Source organism: Podarcis gaigeae (genome assembly GCF_964106915.1).
Source record: "Podarcis gaigeae genome assembly, chromosome: 11".
Classification (NCBI taxonomy): domain Eukaryota; kingdom Metazoa; phylum Chordata; class Lepidosauria; order Squamata; family Lacertidae; genus Podarcis; species Podarcis gaigeae.
Genome location: NC_139687.1, coordinates 41,082,254 through 41,110,105, shown reverse-complemented (window position 1 = coordinate 41,110,105; position 27,852 = coordinate 41,082,254). Strand labels below are relative to the sequence as shown.

The window sequence follows — 27,852 nt, the reverse complement described above, 5'->3', positions numbered from 1 at the left end:
ACAGAGCATGTCACAGCAATCTAACCTATGACACTACTCAATACTACATGGTCTTGCAACAAAAATACTGAACCCAGCAGCAGGGGAGATTCTGTGGAATTGGATACTAGCGAAGGCTGTAACACATGCTAGTTCCTTAAAATAAAGGATTCTTTACATTTGGGATTCATTCTTTTTCTTTCCTTCTTGATACACGTAAAAACACATTTGTTTGTAAAATCAGAATGGGGAAATAGTAATATTTTTTTTTTAAATGAAAAAGAGTTTTTCTTGAGTTTTCCCATATCTGCAATTGTTACATCATGCCCAACAGGTAACAACCATTTGCACACTTTTATATAACTGTTGCATAGCTGGCATTACTATGTTCCCAGGCCACAGAAATATTAATGATTAACTCTTGTGAAAGCAACCTGATAGAAAGGCATTGACTGATATGATATACCATGCAACTTTTACCTAAGGAAGAGTTCAGCCGTCAACTCTCGTTCAGTGATGGGCATTTGTTATTTAGAGAAAAGGGGCTGGAAGTAGGAATAGATAGATTCTCTCAGCACTGACTTCTCAAATGACTTTTAAAACCTATCCACTGCATCACTGGTCCATATGATATGCTCTAAGAAGAGCTCAGCTGAATCAGACCAAAGGTGCTTCCAATTCAGCATCCCTATACCCCCAATGGTGAAACAGATGTCTGTGGGAAACCCACAGAAAGGACTTACTCTGACTGGCAATGACTCTTCAAGGTCCCAAACCAAAGGTCTTCCTATTGAGATGTCAGGGATTGAATGTAGGACTTTTAACATGAACAAAATATACACTTTGCCATTGAGATGCAACTACCCAGCAGTGCATAGTCTTCCATGCCCCTTCCTCAAGCAGACACCCCTGGCCTATGAACCAGTGGCCACAGCAGGAAGTAACAGCAAGGCAGGTACTATGTAGGCTAGGACTGGGGGACCTTGAGCCCTCCAGAGGTTCTGGGACAGCATCAGCATCCAAATAATGTGCTGTACCACTGAGCCATGGACCGTCCCTGGACAGTAAGAGCTGTACTAGTCTCATTCCTGTTTTCAAGATCTGTGCTGCAATTGAGCTAAAACAGGGCCCCCGCTCATACAGGCAGTTGAGCAATGATGACCAAGAGGCAAGCTTGCAGGCCTGGTGGCTCCCCAGCCCATGTCAGGCCCCTGGTACACGCCAGCTGCCACATGCAGGATTTGGACAGAAAGAATAATCAGGCATAATGCACCACAGCCAGAAACCAAAAGCCATGGTCTTGGTTGCAATGCAGTTCATTTAAAGCAAAAGGGAATACTGTGCACAAGAGGCTAATTTCTAGTTATAAGTTAGGGGTAGCCAACATCTGCCTTCCATATGTTGCTGGGTTACAACATCCATAATCCTTGGCCATGGGCCATGCTGGTTGGGGCTGATGGGAGTTTGAGTCTAGTAACATCTGGAGGGCATCCTATTGGCTACCCCTGACTTAAAGGCTCCAAGTGATTGATTTGAGAGCCATTGCTACCCATCACATACTGCATGTTCTTGCTAGATAAATCTGTAACTCCTTGGGTGGGAATTCAGGAGGGTGATGTAGCTGCTTCCTTGTTTATTGCCTCCACAAAAATAAGAAGTGGCTTTTGGTTTTCTCCTATGATTATTCAGTGGCATCTATTATGTTTCTGAATCTGTAATATCCTGATTAGTTACATGTTACCTGGAACATCTTGTGTCAACTGAGCCATTTTCATGCAGTCTGCCTGAGCCAAACTACACATAGTATGATCCTTTTACATGATAGCAGGGCTTTTTAAAGGGGAACTCACAGGAACTCAGTTCTGGCACCTCTCAAGTGGGTGCCATTGCCATTCTAAGAGAACAAGGGAGGTGTTCATGGTGAGTTCTGGAACCTTTTTCTAGAAAAATAGCTCTGCATAATAGGTTCCCCACCCACCCACAGAGAAGCTGAGTGCATTAATAAATTACCAATGGTAGGTGAGCAGCTGCGTAATTCTTGCCCTACCAGACATCTGTCATACCACCCATGGGGGGGGGGGAGATATGGGTTCCAGCATGTTTTCCAACAGGGAAAATCAAGTGGGGTGGCAGCTTACAAGCAAGTAAATGAATGTAAGGATGTCCGTCCTTCATTCAGTAGTCTAGATTCCTGTGAGTGATATTCCTTTAAAAAAATGTATGAAAGAATCGCACACTCTGTGTAATATGCAGGGGGCCCAAAGTCTCATAACCACAGCTGGGAATTTTTAGGCGACGGTAAGTCATTTTAAGGGACGCAGGTGGCGCTGTGGGTTAAAGCCTCAGCGCCTAGGACTTGCCGATCGAAAGGTCGGCGGTTCGAATCCCTGCGGCGGGGTGCGCTCCCGCTGCTCGGTCCCAGCGCCTGCCAACCTAGCAGTTCGAAAGCACCTCCGGGTGCAAGTAGATAAATAGGGACCGCTTACCAGCGGGAAGGTAAACGGCGTTTCCGTGTGCGGCTCTGGCTCACCAGAGCAGCGATGTCATGCTGGCCACGTGACCCGGAAGTGTCTCCGGACAGCGCTGGCCCCTGGCCTCTTAAGTGAGATGGGCGCACAACCCCAGAGTCTGTCAAGACTGGCCCGTACGGGCAGGGGTACCTTTACCTTTTTAAGTCATTTTAAATTGAAACTACACTGTTCAGTTCCTCAGACAGTTGCCTTATTTGATCTTGTAAATTAGAGAAGATTAATGTAAATTAAGTAGTGTTTTAATTAGTTATTAAATGCTTCTGAGAGGTGTTTAACAAGGCTTAAAGGGGTGGTGCCTAGTAGCTTAAATGTGGATACTTTTTAAGAAGCCTGGATATACTTGATGAGTCCTTTCAAGACTGTCCTTTGAGCTGATCTCCAGTGCAACATCATTGAACCCTTTCCCATGTATTTTCAAAATTGTTAATTAGGCCCAGTCACTTTCTCCCACAGAATAAAAGGGCTGGAAGTCTGGGAATATAAGAACATTGTGCTTGGATGGTCCCCAAAAGCAACAGACAGGCCCCTGTGAGAAATAGGACATTTAATTTGACAGACCATTGCTCTGATCCAGCAGTGCTTGTCTTATGTTCCTAAGAAAAGAAGAAGAAGAAAGAAAAAGGAAAGGTAAAGGACCCTGGGTGGTTAAGTCCAGTCAGAGGCAACTATGGGGTACAGCGCTCATCTCACTTTCAGGCTGAGGGAACCAGCGTTTGTCCACAGAGAGCTTTCCGGGTCATGTGGTCAGCATGACTAAACCACTTCTGGCGCAACAGAACACAGTGACGGAAGCCAGAGCAAACAGAAATGCCGTTTACCTTCCCATCGCAGCGGTACCTATTTATCTACTTGCCCTGGTATGATTTCGAACAGCTAGGTTGGCAGAAGCTGGGACAGAGCAACAGGAGCTCACCCCATCACACAGATTCGAACTGCTGACCTTCTGATCAGCAAGCCCAAGAGGCTCAGTGGTTTAGACCACCGACGTCCCTGTTCTTATGTAAGATGTTGGAAAAGAGGGTGATGTACAATTTAGAACAGAGAGAGAAAGCTAGGCATTGGGCCACTTGCAAAACCACTTGCCCTTTGCCTTCCCAGATGCTTCCATTGTTGGCAGGCAGGAGAAACCGAACAGTAGCTTGGTATTTGGGTCCTCTGAACCTGAGATCTCAGAGGGTAAGCTTCTTGAGATGCTTTGTGCAAAGACCCCAGAATCCTCTCCAAGAGCAAAAGGAAACAGGGGCATGAAGTATGAGTCTCTGGAATTTATAGACCATGGCCTACTTTGGTGGTTTTTTGTGTGTGTGTGTGTGAGAGAGAGACTATGCAAATTTTGGCCACTTTGCTCCTCCCTGCTAGTAAATGAAAGAAACAAATGACAATCCCTGGCTTGGTGTTTTCTTTGAGCTAGGGATTGTGGTTTGTTCCACTCAGAACAAACCATAATCTGTAGTTGAGGTTTGACATAGCGCTAACCCAAGGAGAGTGGTTTGTTTCTCCCACATGCTAGCCAGGAGAAGCAAAGTGGCCCAGATCAGTGTGTTTACAGTAAGTAAACCATTAACTAAATCAGTGGAGGATGGATGGCCATTTACCATGGATGCTTTAGCTGAGATTCCTGCATTGCAGGGAGTTGTACTAGATGACCCTGGGGGTCCCTTCTAACTACAGTGGTACCTCGGGTTAAGTACTTAATTCATTCTGGAGGTCCGTTCTTAACCTGAAACTGTTCTTAACCTGAAGCACCACTTTAGCTAATGGGGCCTCCTGCTGCCACCGCGCCGCCAGAGCACAATTTCTGTTCTCATCCTGAAGCAAAGTTCTTAACCTGAGGTACTATTTCTGGGTTAGCAGAGTCTGTAACCTGAAGCGTATGTAACCCGAGGTACCACTGTATATGATTCTATGATATTTCCCCTGGACAGGCAAGGAACAGCCCATCTCCTCGTCCCAAAACGTCACTCCCAGGCATAAATTTCCTGTTTTTTGTTGATTTGCCTCATAACTGTAATGCTATCTAAACACTGGAGGTTTTGTGTTTAATAATGGTGATGTAATAAGCACACAATTGCATTGCTTATCTTGTGGCCAACATCTGTTGCACTGTGGCTGGTTCTTAATATTTACTTTTTGCAAGTTATTTGTTGGTTAATTCTTAAGATCCAATAACCTTCGCTAATGGTTATTTGTCCTAGCTTCTATTGAGAATTAATGAGATGTTAAGGAGATAGACAAGGCTATTCTGTGCTTGCCATTCATGTATCTTATAATTTATCAAGGCTTTGCTCAATTTCAGGTAGTAAGGGGCAAGGCTGGCTAAAACAGCAGGCTTCTTCCTAGTAATTTATTAACATTGCCTACAATTCATACCTGAAGGCTAGGTTAGTTTAGAAAGTTCATGGTGGGTATTTGGTGGTTAAGTCCAGGATGGAAAATAAAAAGTACAAAAATAGGATCAAATTAGGTAGAATTGGCTCGCTGCCCACTTTCAGTACAGAATTCTCAACTCCAAAAGCACTAATCCCTTCAAAGTGGAACTGAATCTCTATGGATCAAACCTTCCTTAAATTTTAATGTGGTTTGGTCTCAAATATAAGGCATTACAAAGCAGTCAGTGGGAGAGCAGCTATCTTGGTTTACACAAAGCAGGCACTATTGGTACTGAAAAGAACATGAGGAAAAGGTGTAAAAATTGAATTTATCAACGAAAACCAGAAGACCTGGCACATGCCTTATTAAAATGACATAAAGTCACAAAGCTCAAGGAACTTTCAGAAAATGCTTTGCTGAAGCATCTATGTAGTCTCGTTCTTTCTTTCTTTCTTTCTTTCTTTCTTTCTTTCTTTTTGAGAAGAGGCTTCATTTAATCCAACATCCCTTGAATGAAAAACTTGCTTCATAGCTCAGTAACACAGCAGTGTTTTGATAACAAATTCTGGGTTTAAACTTTTTATTATTCATTTTATTTTGTTTGTACTGCAAACAAATCCTGTTTATTGCCCCTTTGACACTAGAGGAGGCAGTAAAAAGCACATTAAAAGGTGATATGCCATGGAGATTCAAATTATTTTTCAAATAATGTGAAAAATGCTTTTGCACCGTCGTAAAGTCGGGTTTGCCACAAGCATTTTAACCAGTGTTTAGTATCCCAATAGGTTTTTTTCAAAGTTACAGAAACATGGCAAACTATCTGTGTACGGCTAATAAGGCAGTAGCTTTCTTGTCAGCTGCTTACAATTCTCTTCCTTAAGAAGAAGAAAAATATGTCTAGATATGCATTTCCCAAAATGGAGGCAAAACAGAGCACTCATTGAGAAGAAAGAAGATGTTGCAGCGGCAGATTCAGGACAGCATGATCAGTTTCTCTGCACAGCCTAGGAAGTGCTGGATTTGGGGACAGAGGCATGGGGCTCTGACAGTGTCCTTCCCAAAGCCTAGTTAGCCCTTGTCCAGCTTTGGGAAGGAGGAGGGAGGGCTCTAGGCAGACTCTGCCAGAGCCTCACACCTCCTTCCCCAAAGCCAGGGTCTCCCTTACCTGGCTTTGGAAAGGTGGCACTAGGGCATCCAATTTTGGCCTCACATTGGGCGCCATATTGCCTAGGTCCTCCCTGGACGTTGTGTCCTTTGTGACTAATTTCTTTACAATCAATATTCAATAGGTATTACAGCCACTCTCGGAATAGCAAATAAAAAACCAAAAGTTCTGAAAGAAGCATCATGTTGGGCTGCAGTCTGAAACATGCATACTAGGAAGAATACCACAGTGGACACCATGGAATTTACTTCTGAGTAAATGTTTTCACCTGCTGCCTAAAGGTATAATATTAAATAATAATAATAATAATAATAATAATAATAATAATAATAATAATAATAAATAATTTATACCCTGCCCATCTGGCTGGGTTTCCCCAGCCACTCTGGGCGGCTTCCAACAAAATATTAAAATACAATAGTCTATTGAACATTAAAAGCTTCCCTAAACAGGGCTGCCTTCAGATGTCTTCTAAGAGTCTGGTAGTTGTTTTTCTCTTTGACATCTGGTGGGAGGGCTTTCCACAAGGCGGGCGGCACTACCAAGATGGCCCTCTGCCTGGTTCCCTATAACTTGGCTTCTCGCAGCGAGGGAACCGCCAGAAGGCCCTCAGGCACTGGACCTCAGTGTCAGGGCAGAACGATGGGGGTGGAGACGCTCCTTCAGGTACACTGGACCGAGGCTGTTTAGGGCTTTAAAGGTCAGCATCAACACTTTGAATTGTGCTTGGAAACGTGTGTAACAAAGGCACCAGGCAAGTCTCTCTGGGGAGAGCATTCCACAAATGGGGAGCCACATGCACCTGTGTGCTGGGAGCAGGTGGGCAGACAGACCTCTAGGGCAGTCTATGGGGATCTCTCTAGGTGTGGCTACTGTGTTCATGCTGGGAAGCATTATCCCGTGTTTGAAAATCTCATGGAGTATTTATCTTCAAATGGAAAAGAAACACATTGGCCTCTTAAGGGACAAGCATCTATCTACATTCATTCATGGATTTAGGAAATCTCATTAACCTGCACAGATCAGTGTGACACTAGCAGCAAGAAGGCAGGAAATTACCGTAACTGTGACTTTGTGTCCATGAAAACAACAATAGGCTCAAACATATGCCAACCAGCAAAAATCTATATTTGTATGTATTTTTTGCTTGAACAGTTAGATGCTGGGTGAATGGAACAGTCCTTTAACTTTCTTTCCATTCTGCTCAAGTTGGGATATGTCAGATAAGTATGCTCACCAGCAGTCCAATCGTATGCATGTCTACTCAGCAGTTAAGTCTCATCACTTGCAACAGAGAGCTTACTCCCAGGTGTGTTATAGCAGGATTAGGCAACATAATGCCCACCCAAAGATGTTAGACTCCAGCCCCCATCAGTCTTAGCCAGGGGTGATGGGAGTTATAGTCTTAACAACATTAGAGGGCACCATGTTGTCAACTCGTGCTATAGGATTTCAATCTTAAGGGGGGATATTTCTTAACCTCCCTACTTCTGAGTATAAAGATTCAGGCAGAGTCAAGCTCTAAAATGAAGTGAGGCTGAACAATTGAATTGGGGTAGACCTGTCCCAGGAGAAAAGGCATTTTAATTTAATGATAAAATAATAACATAACATAATATAACAACTGCACTGTCAGGTTTCACTTCTCTCTCAACTATTTTCATTAGCACAGCTAATGGTCTGCTCTGGTAGGGACCTGCAAATCCCTATAATTATTGGGCAATTCTTGAATGGCATTCCTTACAGAAAGGTTGTTTGAAATATACCTGACCTTGGTTCCAGACCATTACTCTCAGTGAAGGAAAGCTTGTAAACGAGATAACATTTGCATGTTAATTTGGAGAGGATTTATATGTTTGGTTTTTAATGCCAGAGTTATGATGCTCTTGTTTGCTCAGAACTACAAACATAAATTTCCTTGTATTGAATGAAGAATAGTTTTGAGAGACTCTCAGTAGCTGGATCTGATAAGTACCTACACTTTGCCTAAGTTCATTTATATTGGTTTCACACACCTCGACTGTCAGATAGTGTCTGTGGCAGCACCTGTAGGGGCTGTCTCAAGCAGCCAGTTCAAAGGTTGCTAACCTTTGGCCAACACTCTGGTGGCTGCCTGTCAATGGGCATGATCAAATTAAGTGTAGACTTATTGCCCTCTCCCAGCTCATCAAATGACTCATCTGATGAAGGAAAGAGGGAGAGAGAGAGAGAGAGCAATCTACACTCTCCATTGTCCCCAGCAGTTTTTCTTATTGCCACTGCTGTCAAAGGTTGGTGGGGTCTAGGGGAGTGGTAGGGGAAAAATGCTTGAGGTATGGACCTTACAAGTTAACAAGTCAGCTTTTGGAATTATTTTTATTGATTTACATAGTATTTCAAGAACCAGCATGCCTGAAGTCCAAAGATAGCTTTTTGAAATGGACAGGGGAAACAAAGGTACATGGATCCTCACTACCACTAGTTCATGAAGCAACGTAGAAGCTTCTAAGAACCGCAAGCAGGAACAGCTTAATGTCTCTTTGCTATGCCATCTTTCATCCAAGAAGAGTTCCCAGGCAACACATTAAACTGCCGTGCGTGCAATAAAACCAAACTCAATGGTATTTCCTCTTTATATCGAAATAAATGATTCTGCTGGGTTTTTTTTTCCTAAATGCCAGCAACCAAAGGAAAAATCACCACTTAAAACACAAGGGTGCAGTAAGAAACTATAGTTTACGAAACTTTAACCTTGCAGCAGCTATGAGTTTCTTCATTGATCCTAGGAAAGAGGAATTTCATTCTTATATTTTATGACATAAATGCGTAAGAGAAGCTTCACTGGATCAGGCCAAAGGGCCAACTAGTCTAATGCCCTGTTCTCACAGAGGCCAACTGGATTTCTATATGGGAAGCCTGAAAGTAGGACCTGAAACCAGTAGCATCCTTGCTACTTGTGATTCTCTGCAACGGGCGTTTGGAGACATACAGCATCTATACATAGAAATTTGGATATTCATAAATTTCTTTATTAAATATATGTATTGCATCTTCCTCCAAAGGAGCCCCAGGTGGCAAACATAGCAATACTAAGGCAACACAATTAAAAACTTAAATCAGTTAAAAGGAACCTTCTAAAAAAACACAACCTAAAAACCCCCTAAAAACTCTCAAACCAATAATTTCAGGGCTGCCAAGAGACAGAACTTTCAACCATCAAATGCCTGGATAAACAGAAATGTTTTTAAGTTTCTCCTAAATGTTAATAATGGGGGAGGCAGATGCACCTCACCAGGGAGAATGTTCCACAAATAGGGGACCACCACCGAAAAGGTCCTGTTATGAGTCTCCACCAAATGGGCAACCCCCAGTGGCGTCTCTACCAACAATGCCTTCCCTGATAATCACTGGGCAGGCACTCTTCTAGATACTTGGATCCCAAGCTATCTTATGCCTTGCATGCCTAATACAAGACCTAAGTTCAAGTAATAACTTGACTAGGGCCCAGTACCTCTCTGGCAGCCAGGACAGCGACTCAGGGTCCCACTGAGCTGCATACAACTGTTCAAGCAAACTAGAAGCCACATTCTACACTAGCAGCAGCCCCACATACAGCACATTACAGCAATCCAGGCGAGAGGTCACCAAAGCATGGACAACTGAGGCCAAGAAATACCAATGGCTGTGGAACCAGTCTAAGATGGGCATACTGGACATGGAAGCCACTTGAGACTGCAGTGACAAGGTGGAACCCAAGAGTACACTCAGACTGTGAGCCAGTTCCTTCAGGCGGGAGTGCAAGCCCTCCAAGAACAGGGTTTACACCTAATTCCCAGACCCAGGAACCAACCACCCATACACAGAATCTCCATTTTATCAGGATTCAGCCTCACTTTATTAGCAAACCTATCACCTCTTGCTCCTTTTTATGTGTTGCATTTCCACTTCTCTGCCTATGCAGAAGTGGCCACCTTAGGAGAAAGCTCATGGAGTGGGGCCCCTGTTCCGAAGTCAAGTAGCAACTAGGGCAATTCATCTGAAAGACAAGCAGGCTGCAGTGGTTCAGCTGTGCCACATTTACCACACAGAAGATGCCGCCTTCACAACAACTAAAGGAAGGGATATGGCTTGGCTATAAAACTAAGAGGCCAACATTACCCTTGGCAGCATGGTATTGTTGCTGCTGCTTCCTCACTGTTTGGCTGCTGCAAGCGTGGTACATAATCATACAACCTGTTCTAACAATAGGACCTTTTAAATGTTGCCTTAGCTGTGTGGGAGTTGTTTTTCTGTGAGAAGCTCCTGCATCACTCAGGAGTCATGTTTCAACAACCCAACGAAATGGGAAAGGGTCAATCACAGGGCTTTTTCTTCGCTGAACTGTCATTTCAAGGTACGAATTTCATGGGAAAGCCCCATGCAATCAGCCAACATGCCATGAGCAATTTAAACATTGCTCCTATGTTGCTGCATAGGAGCTGCTCATGGGTAGGCATCTCCAACATGGCTGGGGTAATGTTGACAAGGCCCAGATGTGACTGGAAGATGCAGACACATATGGCTTTTTCTGCACTGATCTGTGTGAGAATTGAGATTTTCATCACAACTCCTCCTCTGATGTGGGTGGTGTTATGGCCTAAACCACGGAGCCTCTTGGGCTTGCCAATCAGAAGGTTGGCAGTTCGAGTCCACATGATGGGGTGAGCTCCTGTTGCCTTGTCTCAGCTCCTACCAACCTACCAGTTCGAAAGCATGCTAGTGCAAGTAGATAAATAGACACCACTGCGGCAGGAAGGTAAAAAGCATTTCCATGTGCTCTGGCACTCGTCACAGTCCTCCACGTGTCAGTAGTGGTTTAGTCATGCTGGCAACTTGATGTGGAAAGCTGTCTGTGGACAAACGCCAGCTCCCTCAGCCTGAAAGCGAGATGAGTGCCACAACCCCATAGTCACCTTTGACTGGACATATCTGTCCAGAGGTCCTTTACCTTTTACCTCCTCTGAGGGTTTCCATCTTTGGAGCAGCAGCAAGGAAATGGCCTTTCCTAGGTGACACATTCCTCTTGAGAAGATTCACCAAGCACCCTCATTATTAAGCTTTAGTCATCACGGTATGAACTTTCTGTTTGCCCAAGCACTTCACTATTAGTAGCAGTACTCTTTTTACAGAATGACCCAACGGCTTATAAAACTGGGTGGTTTAAATCTGTTGTTTTAACTGCTTCCTCTGTGTTTAGCCATTTCAGTCTCCTACTTTTATGATTTTAATTATTCTGTTTAATATGGAGAGAGAGTATATTATTATTCTTGCCCACTTTGGGACTGTTACTGAATTTTACAGGTGGACAAAAAATATTCAATTTAAAAAATTAGCTATCTGGCGCAACATGGGACAACTGCTCTGCTCCAGATAATATACACTGGCTCTCAATGGAATAGAACAAAAATGTTTTCCTTCTAACTTGCTATTTTTTGTATTGCCAGGAGGTATCATGTTGTTGCATTTACAGTATCAAGATGCTGTTGTTTTATATGTTGCTGTTTTAGTATTCCCATTATTCTGAATTGATCTTTGTGATTGTTGACTTTGGGGTGTTTTGCTGTTTTCCTTGTTTTAAGCCACTTTGAGCATGATTTCTTTCCCCCTTTTTTGTGGAAAGGTGACATATAAATAAACTGGTCATGATGACTTTGATGATGTATGTCAAGATATTTTGTTATTTTCTCAAATATAAAGAACTGCACTGCAAGAAAAACACACTGGGTCCCAAAAATATACACCTGAGGCATCTTTATCAAAAGATAAAGAGTTGTATCTTCAGCATTCAAGGATGGCTCAAGGCATTTTGCTGCCTGAGGCACAGCAGAAAAATCCCATGAGTGACTTGTCTTCCTCCGGCTATAAAAATGCAATGATAATAAGCTAAATAATGGAGCAGCATTTGCTGCCCTTTTGTGACAATCAAAATCAGTTGCCTGAGGTGGCTGCCTCACTCTGCCTAACAGTAGGACCAGTCCTGTTCAGTACAAGGGGGCTATATAGAGATGTTTTTTTAATGTTTAATTGTGTTTTTATATAGGAAGCCGCCCAGAGTGCCTGGGGCAACCTAATCACATGGGTGGGGTACAAATATTGTTATTATTTATTTATTTATTTATTTTCCCCTAAATTCCTACCATTCCCCTAAAGAAAACTGGTAAAGACAAGCCAGTATAGCTGTCAAGAGAAGATATGAAATCTCCACCCCTGCAGCTAATAAACTAAGAGGGATTTTTTTGGGGGGGGGAGCAGGGCACTTGCATTGGAACAACACAAACTCCCCCAATCTGTTTCTAATCAACTGTATTGATGTCACTGAGAGCTTCCATTTTTAAATTTTTATTTCTCAGAACATGATGTACAAGCTCAGGCACATGCTGGAAGCATGTTGGGCCCCATTTGTTATCTCTTTCTATTTTTAGAGGCACTAAGGCACAGCTAATAGACGCGCCATAGTTTGGGTCCTAGCTCTCACCGATAGGCCATTACTGTTGATTCATTTCCATAGCTACCAATTGAGCAAGACAATGAGCAGACTGATGGCATGGAATAATGCTGACTGTATCCAGGGCCTTTTCTCTGAAAGTCTGCTGTTATTCGGGAGCACTTTCACATTTTAAAATGGAATAAAAATAAAAGGCTGCTCTTCATGCTCAAGCCTTTTCAGGCCACTTAGTGTGAAATGTGGCTGTGGCGCTCTGTCCACATGTTGGCATCATTAGCAGGCAAGCCTTGGTCGGCTGCCAAGGCTCTAGAGACATGTGCTCTGCCCCCTCCCTGTGAACTGGGAATTTAAAATGGCAGTAGCGCCTGGGTTCAGCCCTGAGTGGAAGCTGCTGCTGCCTATCACCACTATCGTGCAAGCCCACTGGTGGGCTCACAGACTTGGAGAGGGGGCTGCGATCCAACAGAGGACACGTTGCTAGGTCCTGTATATCTGAAGGAGCATCTCCATCCCCACCCTTGAACCCAGACACTGAGGTCCAGCGCCGAGGGCCTTCTGGCGGTTCCCTCACTGCAAGAAGGGAAGTTACGGGGAAGCAGGCATATGGCCTTCTTGGTAGTGGCGCCTGCCCTGTGGAACACCCTCCCACCAAACGTCAAAGAAATAAATAACTATATGACATTTAGAAGACATCTGAAGGCAGCCCTGTTTAGGGAAGTTTTTAATGACTGATGTTTTAATGTATTTTTAATCTTTCATTGGAAGGTGCCCAGAGTGGCTGGGGAAACTCAGCCAGATGGGTGGGGTAGAAATAAATTATTATTATTATTATTATTATTATTATTATTATTATTATTATTATTATTGCCAAGCACCCTCTCTAAACTTGAACCAGCCCTGACCAATATTGTCCCAACTTCGGCAGTATTTACACAGGTCCACACACATCCTCTAACCTTAAATGTTACTGAGGGTGGGTTTTTGTTTTTGTTTAAAGTAGTGTGACTTGCTATTTCAACAATAATGAGAGGAAGGACAAGTTGTAGCATGATGCTGGACTAAAAATGATACTCATAATATACAAGTTGCTAATGCGACTGCATTTTCATTTATCTGCTATAAATATTTTAATGTGGAGGAGAGCAACTTTCAAAGGGTAGCCAGCGTCACAGAAGACAGAACTGGTATTCAAGATTACCTTAACGGATTGGAGAACTGGGCCCAAACTAGCAAAATGAATTTCAACAGGGACAAATGCAAGGTTCTGCACTTAGGCAGGAAGAACCAGCTGCATAGATATAATATTGGGGGGCGGGGGGGGGGGCTGGCTTGCCAGCAGTACATGTGAAAAGGATCTAGGGATCTTAGTAGACCACAAGTTTAACATGAGATGCAGAAGCAAAAAAAAAGCTAGCACTATTCTAGGCGGCATCAGCAGAGGTATAGCATCTAAAGCAAGTAATAGTACCACTCTATTCTGCCTTGGTCAGACCACACTTGGAATACCATGTCCCGTTCTGGGCGTCACAAATTAAGAAGGATATTGAAAAGCTGGAACAAGTGCAGAGGAGGGAAACCAAGATGATTAAGGGTCTAAAAACCAGCCTTATGACGAATGGTTGAAATAATTATGAATGTTTAGCCTGGATAAGAGGAGACTTAGAAGTGATATGATGGCCATCTTGAAATACTTAAAGGGCTGTCACCTGGAAGATGGAGCCAGCTTGCTTTCTCCTGCTCCAGAGGGTAGGACCCAAACCACTGGCTTCATGTTACAAGAAAGGAGATACCAACTCAACATCAGGAAGAACTTTCTGGTGGCAACAGCTGTTTGACATGGAACGGATTCCCTTGGGAGGTGGTGGACTTTCCTTCCTTGGAGCTTTTTAAGCAGAGGTTGGATGGCCATCTGTCATGGATGCTTTAGTTGAGATTCCTTCACCGCAAGGGCTTGGGCTAGGGGACCCTTGGGGTTTCTTCCAACTCTACAATTCTATGATTCTAAGACAGAAAAATCTAATATCTTAATACACCCTAAAATCTTGAACTTGTCAGAGCTGGACACATCAAACAGGAACAGTAGCAATTTTTTGAAATACTACACTGAAATCCTTCTGGAGTGTCAATCCAGATTTCTGATCACTCCGTATATTCATGGAACCCATGTGTTGAAGAGCTTCCACTTTATGCAACTTTGTAAAAAACCTCAACAGAATACTTGGGTAGAACTCTGAGGCCAAAGCATTTTGAGCTATAATTCAACAGGGACTGGTATTATCACAAAACATTCCTAAGCAATGAATATGCTTGGCAAGGGTCTGAGTCCTGTTTCTTCATAGCCACGGACACTGAGGTCATGAAAGAAAGCCATAGCAGATGATATGAACCAAATGAAAAATGCCAGCTCTACCGCTATCAGCGGGTAATTACAATTGAACAGAATATTTCCACTCTTGCTCCCACTCTCTCTGTCCCTGATCTCATGCCTGCTGCCTCCCTTCTCAGTATCAGACCCAGCTGCCATTTTGAATGCTAATTTTGCCACCTCCTTTCACCCCGGAAAGGTGTGTCCCATTCCTCTGCTGGCTTTCCGGAGAATTTTTACTCTTTTTAAAGTAAGAAAAGCTAATTTGATGGTGCACAGCACCTGTATTTCCTCAAGGTTGCTGAAATGAACTTATTCCTATTACACCACCACCATGCCATAGAAGAGGTCTACACTGGTTGTGACAACCCACAAAAAGGACCTTGGGGTCATCGTAGATTGTTCCCTAAAAACATCAACAGTGACTTGATTTTTGTGTTAACACGAAACTATGGCTTTCTGCGACACATACAAGCCTCGAGGAGGGTCTGTGTGGTTGTGTTTGGTTGTGCACACAAGCAAAAGTCTGGGGTGACCACACCCACTTTTGGCCATACCACCAATGGCACACAGGGTGGCAAAGGATGAACACAGCCTTCAGGGTGAAAATGTCAGCTGCCCTGAGACCCCCGGGTATAGGGCAGTATATAGATTCAATACATCATCATCATAGTAATCCCTAGTATGGCGCAGTAGTTCATTGTTACATTCAAATGCAACCATTGTGTGGTAACAGCTGAAAAGTCAAATTCAGCGTTAGAAATTATTTGGAAAGGGACTGAAGAACTCTTACTGTCCGTCATATCCTAATGCCATTATATAAACAGCAGGTCTACATCTGGAATACTGTGAATGGATCTGGCTATCCTATGTCCATAAAAACAAAATGTAGAGCAGGAAAAGATTTCTGAGCAAACAAAGTGATCCATATGCAGATGAGATGAGCGCCACAACCCCATAGTCGCCTTTGACTGGACTTAACCATCCAGAGGTCCTTTACCTATGTTTCTACAATTAAGTTTGTACAACTATGAATGATATGGAGAGCGTGAACAGAAATAATTTGTCTTCCCTTTCATATATTCGTTGAAGTCAGGGACACTCAATGGAACAGAACAACAGTGGGTTCAGAGCAGTGCTCTGTCCCATATTCCAGAAGTAACAACTGCAAGGATTTGGAGCTATGCCTTCTTCCTGGTGGCACCTACATCATGGTACACTTTGCCAAGGGAAGCCCGGCTGGGTACTAAATGCCAGAAGACTAGTATATAGCTCTTCCAGAATACATTTTGGGCTGGTTAATGGCTTTCAAAAGTGGTTTCCCTCTGCTGGGATCTTTTTAGCTGTGCTTTATGCTGGCTGACTTCTATTTTTATTGTGTCTTTGGGATGTTTTTATTGCATTTGATTCTGCTATGCTGTACGGTGCCTTTGAGTAGCATGTCTTTGGCAGAGAATGCAGTATATGAAATTTTAAACAAACAAACGGGACAAAAGGAGGCACTATTTCAAAGAACACATAGCCAGCTTAGAGAATTCATTACCATTAATGGCAGTCACTGGCTTAGATGGCTTAATAGAGGGATTAGAAAAATTCATGGAGGTTACGTCTACCAATGGACATTTTTATTATAAACTATTATTTTAATTATTATTTACATTTCTATCCCACCTTTCCCCCAAGGAGCTAAAGTGGTGAACATGGTTCTCTCCACTCTCCATAGCTCAGTACAACATGAGACTCTTAATCTTGCGGGTTCAAGCCCCACATTGGGCAAAAAAATCCCTGCACAGCAGGGGGTTGGACTAGATGACCCCTTTGGTCCCTTCCAACAATTCTATGATTTGATGACTCCATTTTATCCTCACAACAACCCTGTGAGGTAGGTTAGGCTGAGAAATGAAACTGGCCCCACTGAGCTTCATGACTGAGCAGGGATTTGAACTCTGGTCTCAAAGGTCCTAGCCCGACACTCTAACAACCACACCACACTGGTCATTGATAGCTAGCTGGAACCTCAGTTTTTGAAGAGCAGATGTGGATAGGGGACGTTAACATGCCTTGCAAGCACCTAGCAAGGCACCGTTGGAAATTAGAAGAGTGCTGGACTAGACAGACCTTCGGTCTGATCATGCATGACTCTCCTACAGTTCTTCTTTCTTTGACACTGCACAAACCTACCTACAAAATCCCTAACAGGAGGGGTAGCCAACACAGTGCTCTTGACATATTGTTGGACTACAACTCATGCTATCCCTGACCATTAGCCATCCTGGTTGGAGCTGTTGAAAACTGTAGCCTGAAAACCTCTATAGAACACCTTTTGCAGGTTCCCGTGGCCTTACACAGACCTCTTTGCAAAAGTGTTTCTTCATGAACTCTTTTTGAGGAGTACACAGCTTAAAGCACACCTTAAACCCGCAGTTGCTAGATTACAACTCCCATTATCCCTGGCCATTGGCTGTAATGGCTGGGGTTCTTCATCCCTGCCTTAAAGTTAGAGACTCCAAAGAGGGGAGCATGCCTGGCATGGTTTTCTAAAAAAGGAAACAAAGTAAACCCACTCCCAAAATTGAAGTGAATTCAGCGGTGATGTCGGGAAAGAGTGCCCTTGTCCTATGGACAATTTGCAAGGTACAAAGCACATGACAGGAAGACTAAGCATAAGGACAAAGCATGCTATGGGGTTGCAAACTTGTGCATTTCCTAACGTATTGCTATTTCCAGGAAGGACAGGGGCTTCTCACCAGGCTACCTGGATCTAATGAAAGTGCCCCTGAGTTCAATACTCATCAGACCCAAGAAAAGCACAAAGCACATTCACAGATTTCCTAACTATGTTGAACGTTGGACTCATTGATTTGGACTTGCATCTTCTGCCTCATTCTTCTGCTTGACAGGAGACTTCATTTTTATATTTCTGAGCCAAGAAGCAATAGCTACAGGTGGACCCAACTTTGGTGACTCTCCTGCTTCCCTTGTCCCTTTGAACAAGGCATGCATGTGTGCACACCCCTTATTATATCTCAGCCTGATTTATATTGCAAGGCTGCTGGCAGCCAGGACCTGCCTATGCCACTAACATAACTGAAAAGTGCCTTGTGCACCAACAACAGTGATAACAATACTGCTAGTAGTAGTAATAATAATGATTCATCACAAAGTACTTTAAAGAGTCTCTTCTATTTCAAAATTAGTGCTGCTTTAAGATCCTACGCCAAAAGCCTTCTTGGGGCATGCTGAATTAGTTGTGCAGCTCCTAGGTTCCTGGCAATGTTTTTACTTTAAAAATACACATTAAAGAAGCTGACGTGTGAGCACAATGCGTGAGAGAAATGACCAGTTATTACATTTGACTACCACTCTTTTCCTAGTACTGATGCATAAATCCCATTCAAATCAGTAACACATACCTGATGGCCAGATTGCACCTATCGTTTGTATTTACTTTGAGCAGAACTGCCACCCCCGTGCATTTAAAACAGAGGGTTTTTTGCTGTTTTCTCAAACCACATACACTTTCAATTTCAGCTTTTAAAAGTAATCAAGGAATATATGCAGTAGAGGTAGCTAAATTGCCTCTCTTCACAAATACACACAGCCCTCCCTTCCCCTGTAAGTAAAGATTACAAAGCAGTAAACTGAAAAGGAGGAAGGGGTGTGTGTCATTTTGCTAAAAATAACAGGAAAAAACACCAAGTTACCGTCTCCTTTGCTGTTTAATATCAATTGGCTTGTTAATAGCATAGGGTGATCCGTGAATGAAGGCACTTCGAAACCTGGCCACCTTCTCCAGAGTCAGGTGCTCACAGCTGGATGGCAAACTCATTTTATCCAGGTACAAGCTGTAAAGGAAAGCTAAAGGCAAAACGGACACATTCCTGGGAAATCTGGGGAAATGGATTCAACTCCAGTGGGCAGCTCAGGTGTAGCTTTGTGCTCTGGCTGCCTGGAAGGTAAAAGGTCCTGGTCTCTCCGGCTGCTGCGTTCACCCTGATAGACAGGCAGTGGCTTGCATTTATTCAGAGTCGAGTTGCAATCGGGTTGAACCAATAAAATGGAAAGCTTCCCAGGAGCTTAGTTCCACTCCCCCACTTCCAACAGACATTGAGCACAGCTTGCTCAACTGCAAATGCAGCCTCTAAAAACTCACTCCCTGCAATTACAGTGCAGCAATAGGTGGCCGAGACGGACTATTTATACTCAGATGACGCTCTCCCCCGGTGAAAGAGAAATCACTTATTCAAATTCATTGGTGCTTTTTCTTGCAAATCTCTTCTTCAGATCTCTTTTGAAAATTCAGCTCAGTCTATCTACATGCGAAAGCTATGGCGAACAGTAAAACTGCAGATGATATATTAGGGCTGCTTCACATTTCTGGAGCAGCTCATCTATCTGGTTTCACCATATTAATGTGTGAAAGGGTGACAGATATTTCCCCTGTGACATGCGCGCAACACCAACTGGTCAGGGAGTTGGGGCCAACTGCAGCTCTCTGCAACATGTCTACACTGTGTACATATGCTGAAAACCAATGATACAGTTATCTCACATTGTATGTAAACTCAGAAGTTAATATTTATAGTAAAAACGACAACAACGCATTGCATGGGCACAACTCAGCAGCCAGCAAACTAAAAGCAAGATGTCTAGATTAGATTTTAAAATGCTGGAGCCTGTGAATAAGGCTCCACATTGTACGAAGTCTATCCCAGCCAGTGGCTGGAAAAGCTGCTACAGGCACCTGCGTGGAGCCTCTTCTCAATTTTGACAGCTGTAGTGAAGAAGGGTGAATGAGCTGGAGGCTTTTCACTTCATGGGCTCCTGCTGCAAATATAAGGAGCTTTCCTATACACAAGAGCAAGCCCTGAAGGCCTGAATTATTAGAACCTCAGTCCCAGCAGGCTGGTGGGAAATAATGTGTCCTTGTTGAACTTCGGATGCTCAAGACTTTTCCATTTCACCAGATATTTTAAAGGAAGCTGTTTTTATTATTGATTTTATCTTATCCACTGTACGCGTTTTAATATTTATGCATGCCCTTAGAAATAAATGAATAAAGGCTCAGCAGAACTTCCAGGTTCAGAGGCAACATTTCACTTTATACCAGTTGCTAGAAAGCAACTTGTGGTGGAAAGCTATTGTCTCCCTGCCCTGCTTGTGGGCTTCCCATAAGCATCTGATTGGTCACTGCGGGAAACAGGCTAGGTTGACCTTTAGCTGGTCTGATTCAACAGTCTGCTTATGTTCCAATGGGAGTTGCTTTGGAAAGTTGTTGGGGGCAGGAGGCGACAGCACTGAAATAACAGGACAGGAGAGGTGCCAAACGTTTGTGTCAGTTGTCCAAGAACCGGAATAAAAAATGATCCTCTCCAGCTGCACATACTGCAGGCTGGAAAATTAACATGGATGTGACCAGCCTTTATTTTAGGAAAACTAGTCACATCGCCCCAAAGATAAAAGAAATTAAAAAGCTAATCTGACTTGGTTAGCTTCTTCTTCAGCTGCTTCTTCTTCAAGAAAGGTCTTATAAATCAGTCCTAAATGTTCACTCAACAGTGGAAAAAATAAAACATGTTTTTACTTGCAGCTTATCTATACTTACTTCCTCATAGCTGTGCAGTGGTACCTCGGGTTACATACGCTTCAGGTTACAGACTCCGCTAACCCAGAAACAGTACCTCAGGTTAAGAACTTTGCTTCAGGATGAGAACAGAAATCATGCTCTGGCAGCGCGGCGGCAGCAGGAAGCCCCATTAGCTGAAGTGGTGCTTCAGGTTAAGAACAGTTTCAGGTTAAGTACGGACCTCCGGAACGAATTAAGTACTTAACCTGAGGTACCACTGTGCATGGTTCCCTTGTATTTTTCATATTATTTCCCAAACAATATATATAACGTGTGTGTCTTTCTCCACAATCGTTTCAGCACACAATTTCAGGGTCACCTACATAGTAATGCTCAGCATCTGCTCGTGATAATAGACACAGATGCTCAAAGTCACCTCGAGAAAAAGTGGACATACAGATTTACCACTGCTTAGCAATGCCAATGGGTATCTGAGCAGGCTCATGAGCCAATGTTCCGGTTTGGTTAGCAAAGTACTGTTAAGCCTAATAGCAACAGGATACGGGGCTCTTTGTGATGGAAAATCTGCACAGAGAATGTGAACTTGGGTCTTCAGGGTTTTTATTGAATTAAGTCCCCAACCGGGTAACACTGCCTGGCAAAAGGGAACAATGGCTGTGCCTCTGAGGCATCTTCTGAAGAGATGTCCAAGCAATTAAACTATTTTAAATCTGCATCAAGCTGCTTGCTTTTGCTGACTTTAACATGGAGGCTTCCACATGATGTGGTGATGGCCATTAACCTGGGTGACATTAAAAAGGAATTTGACAAAACCATGGAGGATAAAGCTATCCATGTCTATTAGCCATGATGGCTAAATGTGAGCTCCATGACCAGAGACAACATGCCTCTGAATACCAATTGCTGGGGGGCAGCAGTGGGGCAGTGCTGGTGTGCTTCTGTCCTGCTTGTGGGCTTCCCATGTGCATCCAGCTGGCCACTGTGAGAAATAGGATGCTGGACTAATCTGTTGGACTAATCCAGCAGAGCTCTTCTTGCCAGGCCAGGCCCATAACTACAAGTTCCCATGTAAAGCAAGTAGAGATGGTAGAAATTACAGTGGTACCTCAGGTTACATACGCTTCAGGTTACATACACTTCAGGTTACAGACTCCACTAACCCAGAAATAGTGCTTCAAGTTAAGAACTTTGCTTCAGGATGAGAACAGAAATTGTGCTCCGGCGGTGCGGCAGCAGCAGGAGGCCCCATTAGCTAAAGTGGTGCTTCAGATTAAGAACAGTGCAGGTTAAGTACGGATCTCCAGAACGAATTAAGTACTTAACCTGAGGTACCACTGTACCTTGAAATTTGAGCATCAAGAAGAGTGGTCTTGTTAAAAATCGATCCCATCCGCTCTGAGATGACCACAACTCAAAATGTGGTAAATACAAAAGGTAAAGGTAAAGAACCCCTGGACAGTTATGCCCAGTCAAAGGCAACTATGGAGTTGCGGTGCTCATCTCGCTTTCAGGCTGAGGGAGCTGGTGTTTGTCTGCATACAGTTTTCCAGGTCATGTGGCCAACATGATTAAACTGCTTCTGGTGCAATGGAACACCGTGACGGAAACCAGAGTGCACAGAAACACCGTTTACCTTCCCGCTGCAGCAGTACCTATTTATCTACTTGCACTGGTATGCTTTCAAACTGCTAGGTTGGCAGGAGCTGGGACAGAGAAACAGGAGCTCATTCCATTGCAAGGAATTCGAACCACCGAGCTTCCGATCAGAAAGCCCAAGAGGCTCAGTGGTTTAGACCACAGCACCACCCGTGTCCCGCGCGTGGTTAATACTATCCCTGTTGCTACTCACCCGTTCCTGCTGGTCAAACCCCTCCCCCATCAAAAAAGGCAGGCGATTAGGAGGGCCTCACTTCCACAGAAGAGAAGCATATTGCTTGTGCCAAAATAGGCTTAAATACTGTCATGCAGAGACCTTGGTGACCCGGCTGAGCGAATGATCTGCATGCTCTGAATAGCAAAAAGTGCAAATCTAGTCCTGCAGGAACAATGAATACGCTTGATTCCTTGCATGAGACATTGCGCCTTATACACTTATCAGCAAACGGGAAGAGGCCCACCCAGACACCCTTTTCACTGCCTATTCATGATGACTTAAGCTGCTGATGCTATTGGAGCAGTCACACACAATCCCACTTTCTGCACTATTCCCATCTGCTTCGTTTCCAGTCTGAGAATATCTCATAACGTCTTGCTGCTGTTCTGTAACTTTTTATACCATGAATATCTGGTTTCTTTTTCTCCCCCTTTTGCTTTGCTACAGAGCCCTGGACAGCAATGATGTGGCAGCTTTGGGAAACATCGGAGAAGCATTAATAAAACAAAATAAATCCACCACAAATGCATTATTATTGTGTTAAGGATAAATCCATATTAAAACACCTGTTTGGAGAGGCCAAGGGCAACAGAACAATCATTCTATCACAGGTTTCCTTGAAACTCTTCAGCGAATAATAAATTTTATGTAAGGAATCAAAGTTTTCATTGAATTATTTGAACTGAGGAGGAATCGTTTTGGTCTTGGGTGTTTTGTGCATGCATTTTGCATTTTTTGGATTGTAAATAGGACTCCTTTGTGACTGTTGATGCGCATGGTTTCTTCTTCATTTCTTTAGTGGAGACGTTGCTTTAATGATTATGATTTTTAATTATCTAGCAAGTATTATTCTTAAATTTTAAAAAATCCTTTAAAAATGTAACTAAATTAAAGGGGAGGGTATGTAAGTATCACACATAAAACTGCCAGACTTGTACAACAGAGCCATTTCAAAGAGAAAAAGTTAAAACGATTTCAACCCATTGCTGCCATTGTATATAATGTTACCCATTAAAATACATGGGCAGCATATTGCTGGAGCTCCATAGCAGAACAATTGTGTTTATTCATTTTCCTAGGTGAATATAATGGGTGAATATCAGCTGTTGCTGCTAAGTTTAGAATAATATCTGGATTGTAGCACAAATGCTTCTCACTGAATAGGCAAAATAAAGACATTTTAGAAATGTTAGGTCGGTACCACCTATTGTTAATGTATATAGTTTTTGTGGCACATGGTGTATCAACTGTTGAAAATTTAATTTGCATTCTCTGTGGAGACCGGCTGTCTCATTTTTAAGTATACACGCTGTCCCTTTCTTTCCTTCATGCAATATCAGCTTCCATAGTTTTACTTCTTAATTTAGGATACCATGGATATGGATGGAAACAAAATATGTTCAGAATTAACAATTGATGGCTTGACATCCTTTTCTCCCATTACTAATCCTCCATCCACCATCTAGTTAACAGGAAGGTTAGTAACAGAAAAAAAGGATTTCTACCTATAAATTGTTAATTTTGAATAAAGCCCAGGCAAACAATTCCCCAGAAGACAGATAATTTTGAGGCAAACGTCTAAAAGTGCAGTGGTACCCATGTCTACTCAGTTCAGAGAGACGTACTCCCAAGTGTCTATAGGATGGCAACCTAAATTAAGGTTACCAAACATCCCCGTTTCCGGGGACAGTCCCTGGATTTACAAATCAGTCCCCAGACAAAATCCATCTATTTAGTAGGAAGTTGAAAAGTGTCCCCGGATTCATTGAAAAATATTGGGTAATCTTAACCTAAATCTATGAAAAGTATTATAGAAATGCTTTGACCAGGTATGTCATTTTTTACTCCACAATTTTTCTCCCCGTAGAAATGCTAAGCGGCTTGCAAGACTGAAAACCATAAAATGTTGCAACAAAAATAAACATCGTCATAAAAAGCAGACCATTCAAGGCAACAACAGATAATAACTAATTCCAAAACAACAGTTTCCCCATCACACTTGAACGAACGACAGAACCAAAGTGCCTCTCAAGGACTGAATGTTGGGATCTGAGTCTTTTGCCCTGTACCAATAAAACTACTAGTACAATTTTGTTACCTAGACTTCTGTCACTATAGAGACATTGCCAGTGCTTCAATTTAACATTACCCAATGTTCTGATCTACCAACATGGCATTGCATTGCCTGCAACCTCATCAGGAGTGAATTCTTCGTTAACAGCTTCAGTTCGTACATCTTCTACTCTGCCTTTCAGCATGTGATGTTTTTGTACCCTGAGAAAATGATGAAGATGACTACATATAAAAGACCTGTTGATGATGCTTGCCTGTCAATAATTTACATTGTCCAGAAATATAGTTGATAAAGAGGGAGATTACTATAACCTAGTACTTGCCTAAATGCTATACAAACATTTGCACGTTATCTGGCCATGCAAATGTTTGGGAAGGTATTGTGAGGAATGAGCAAACTGGACTTTCATAATTCTAAGCGTGGAAAGATTAATCTGATCTATAGACCAGCTACTTTAGGACTCACTTGCCTTTTCTAAGCAGCAGAAATTTATTCCACTGTATTGTACTTCACTTCTCTTTGCACTGCTGTTAGCAGTACAAAGTTGACTTATAAGGAGTTAGTCCGGGGATGAGAAACCAGGGCCCTCCAGATGTTCAAATTCTATCACACCAGGATGGTGGAAGTTGTAGTTCAAGTTCCTCAGCCCTGATTTAATGTATTGTTGTATATGTTGGTTTTTGTCCTGATGATGCATAGCCAATCCACAGTACAATGCAAATCACACTGCAGTGAAACTGACACAAAGCCATCATATGGATTTCTGTTGTTGTGTAGATACACCTCAAGGATCCATTTTTCAAAAAATCTATCCTGAAGAATCTCACTAAGCTTTGGCATTTTTTTTTTTTTCATTTTAGCATTGCAGAAGATGTCTTCTTTGCCTATTCTACGGGAGGCTTAAAATGGTAATTGTTTGGAAAAACTAATGATTCAAGGTGAGAGTCAGAATAAGTTGCAATGAAGCACTAATGCCTGGGAGTAAATCTCAATGAATGCAGTCAACTTACTTCGTGTGAACAGGATAATGCTTAGTTTCATAAAAGAACCAAGTCATTCACTCCTCCTTCACCTAACTCCTAACTCTTCTAAGGATCTGTAAAACAGTTAGGGAACCTTTTCTGCCAAGCAGGCTGGATCTCCCTGCATGTCATGGGCCAACTTTGACAGATGGGTCACATACCTGTGAATTATCTGATGTCATAATTATGTCAGGAGCTTGACAGTTGCGTGGTCCCTCCTACCCATCAATGTTGACCCATGGGGGTGGAGGGGAGACAGTGACCAAGCAGGACTGAGCATTAGCATATCGACTAATGTGCAGGAAGTTCAACCTGGATTTCTGCAGGTTATGGGGATGTGAGCAGCCAATCCAGCTGCATCTCCACCTGCCCTATACATCACGTGTGGGGCAGGTGGGCATGGGTTTCGTTTTGTTTTGTTTTGTGGTGTTGTTGTTTTTAAAAAGGGAAGTTTTTGGGGGGCCCTACCTCTAATTTTATAGTGCTTCATTTCACTCTTTCAGAAAATTCTACTGACTACATTAACAACATAAAAACAGCACAGATGGATCAGACCAAAGACATGTGGAGTCCAGCATTCTCTTCTCACAGTGGCCAGCCAGGTGCCTATGAGAAGACTACAGAAGAACAGCGCTCTTCATACATGATTCCCAGAAACTGATATTCAGAGTGGTAGCTTCCCTGGAGGTCAGTCAGATCAGCCAAGAGGACCCTTCTTAATCTTGAACAACCTTCGATGGACACATTTGCTGCATTCTGACATCACAATAAACTCTGGTGTATCATGATGGGGGCAAGCCTAGCTTTCTCCTGGGCTCACAAGGCTTAAGCCTCCGCATCTGGTGTGGCCACAAAGAAGCTATGCTTAATTAACTGTAGAATGTCAAATGGTATGACAAACTGTGGTTAATCTTACTCACTGCTTGTTTGTTGCACACCCTTGCTTATTGGCAATATTGGTCCAAACACAGCCACTGGCTTCTTGGGACAATATTCTCTGCTGGCAGCAAACAAATCGAAATAATAATACAAGCTACTGAATTTTCGTGGTGGGTGGGAGAGAATAAAATAAATAAATGCCTTGAAAAAGTTACACAGACACCTGCCCATTCCATGGTAACATGTCTAGATAAAGGCCCAGTTTGAATGTAGTGATTGTAGCCTAATAAACCATGATTTATCAGGCTGAGAATGAGTACTGTTCTTATCCATTCCCTTTTCCTCTCCTTCCTTGTAACTTAATTCAATGATTTGCATAGTTCCTTACACAACAGCTGTCCATTATGTCCAAACAGGGAAACTGTGCTTTGACTACAAAACAGGATTGCAAACCATAGCTTGATTCTGGTTTACAAGCTAAAACTGTAATGAGAGCTTAAGCCACCATTTCTTATTTTCATCACAATGGGAAACTGTAGTTTTAGAAACCCTGGAAACAAATAATTAATGTGCAAAAGAGAAAGGAGGAAGGAACTCATGGGCTTATTTCTTTCTTCACAATGTTTTAAAAAATCTGTCTTTTTCTTGCAATATATTATTATTATTATTATTATTATTATTATTATTATTATTATTTTATTATTATTATTATTATTATTAATATCCTGCCCTATACCTGGGGATCTCAGGGCAGTTCACAGAATAAAATCAGTATTGTCAGAAAACTTTTGTTTCTTTGAGAAATTTATTTATTCTTTCTTCTGAGGGTTTTTTGTTTTTCTAGCAAAAGTTTTGTAATAGAACTTATTAGATCAGTATCTTCATTTTGGTTTTCTTTATGATGGGAAGTTGAATTAGAAGTGTCATTAGACGTGGCTTTTTTATTACCTCAACAAGTCAACTTCTGACATTTCTGATTGCAATGTATTTGGTGTATACTGTGACTCCACAACAGCCAAGGTTTCTGCGATTTATTCTTGGCTCTAATTTTTGTCCACTAATTTTATTAGTATCTTTTTGGGTTTTCAGGTATTAAGGTCTGCTTTAAATCTTTATTTTCACTGTTCTTTCCCAATTTTCTTAATTGAAGACACTTCCAAAAATAATTCCAATTCATAATTCTATTTTTATAGGATTGTTCAGGATGTTAAATTATATGTAAATATACACTTAAATCAGTTTGGCAGCCTGCTATACTACTGAATGGAATGGAATATTTAGCAAGTAACATTTTATTTTACAGTTTTTGCCATGGAATATTCTTTAACTACAAGGGGGTGTGAGGGGGTGTGAAATACCATCTAGAAAAACCTAGGTTGGGAGATACCCCCACCCCCACTATAGACCCTGAGGACATTTAGATCTTAATAGGGGGCAAATATGACTCCATTAATTGTGTTCCAGGCTACCCAAACAACACCTGGAACTGCAGCATGTCTCATCCCCATAAACACAATTCTCAGCTGCCTCACTGATGCATAATG

The 27,852-nt window shown here is 42.5% G+C and overlaps 1 protein-coding gene across 8 annotated transcripts in view; it reads right to left on the bottom strand.

Moving 5' to 3' along the window:
* PDE4D (phosphodiesterase 4D) overlaps positions 1 to 27,852 on the bottom strand; it is a 611,966-nt gene that overhangs the window by 188,819 nt on the left and 395,295 nt on the right. The window contains exon 1 of one of the 8 annotated variants that reach the window (XM_083703507.1): positions 18,578 to 18,957. The exons of the other annotated variants lie outside the window; for them this stretch is intronic. Coding sequence (XP_083559633.1) covers positions 18,578 to 18,702 — 125 coding nt within the window. The 5' untranslated portion in view covers positions 18,703 to 18,957. Of the gene's footprint in view, positions 1 to 18,577; positions 18,958 to 27,852 lie in introns of those variants that run through there. 8 annotated transcript variants of the gene reach the window in all.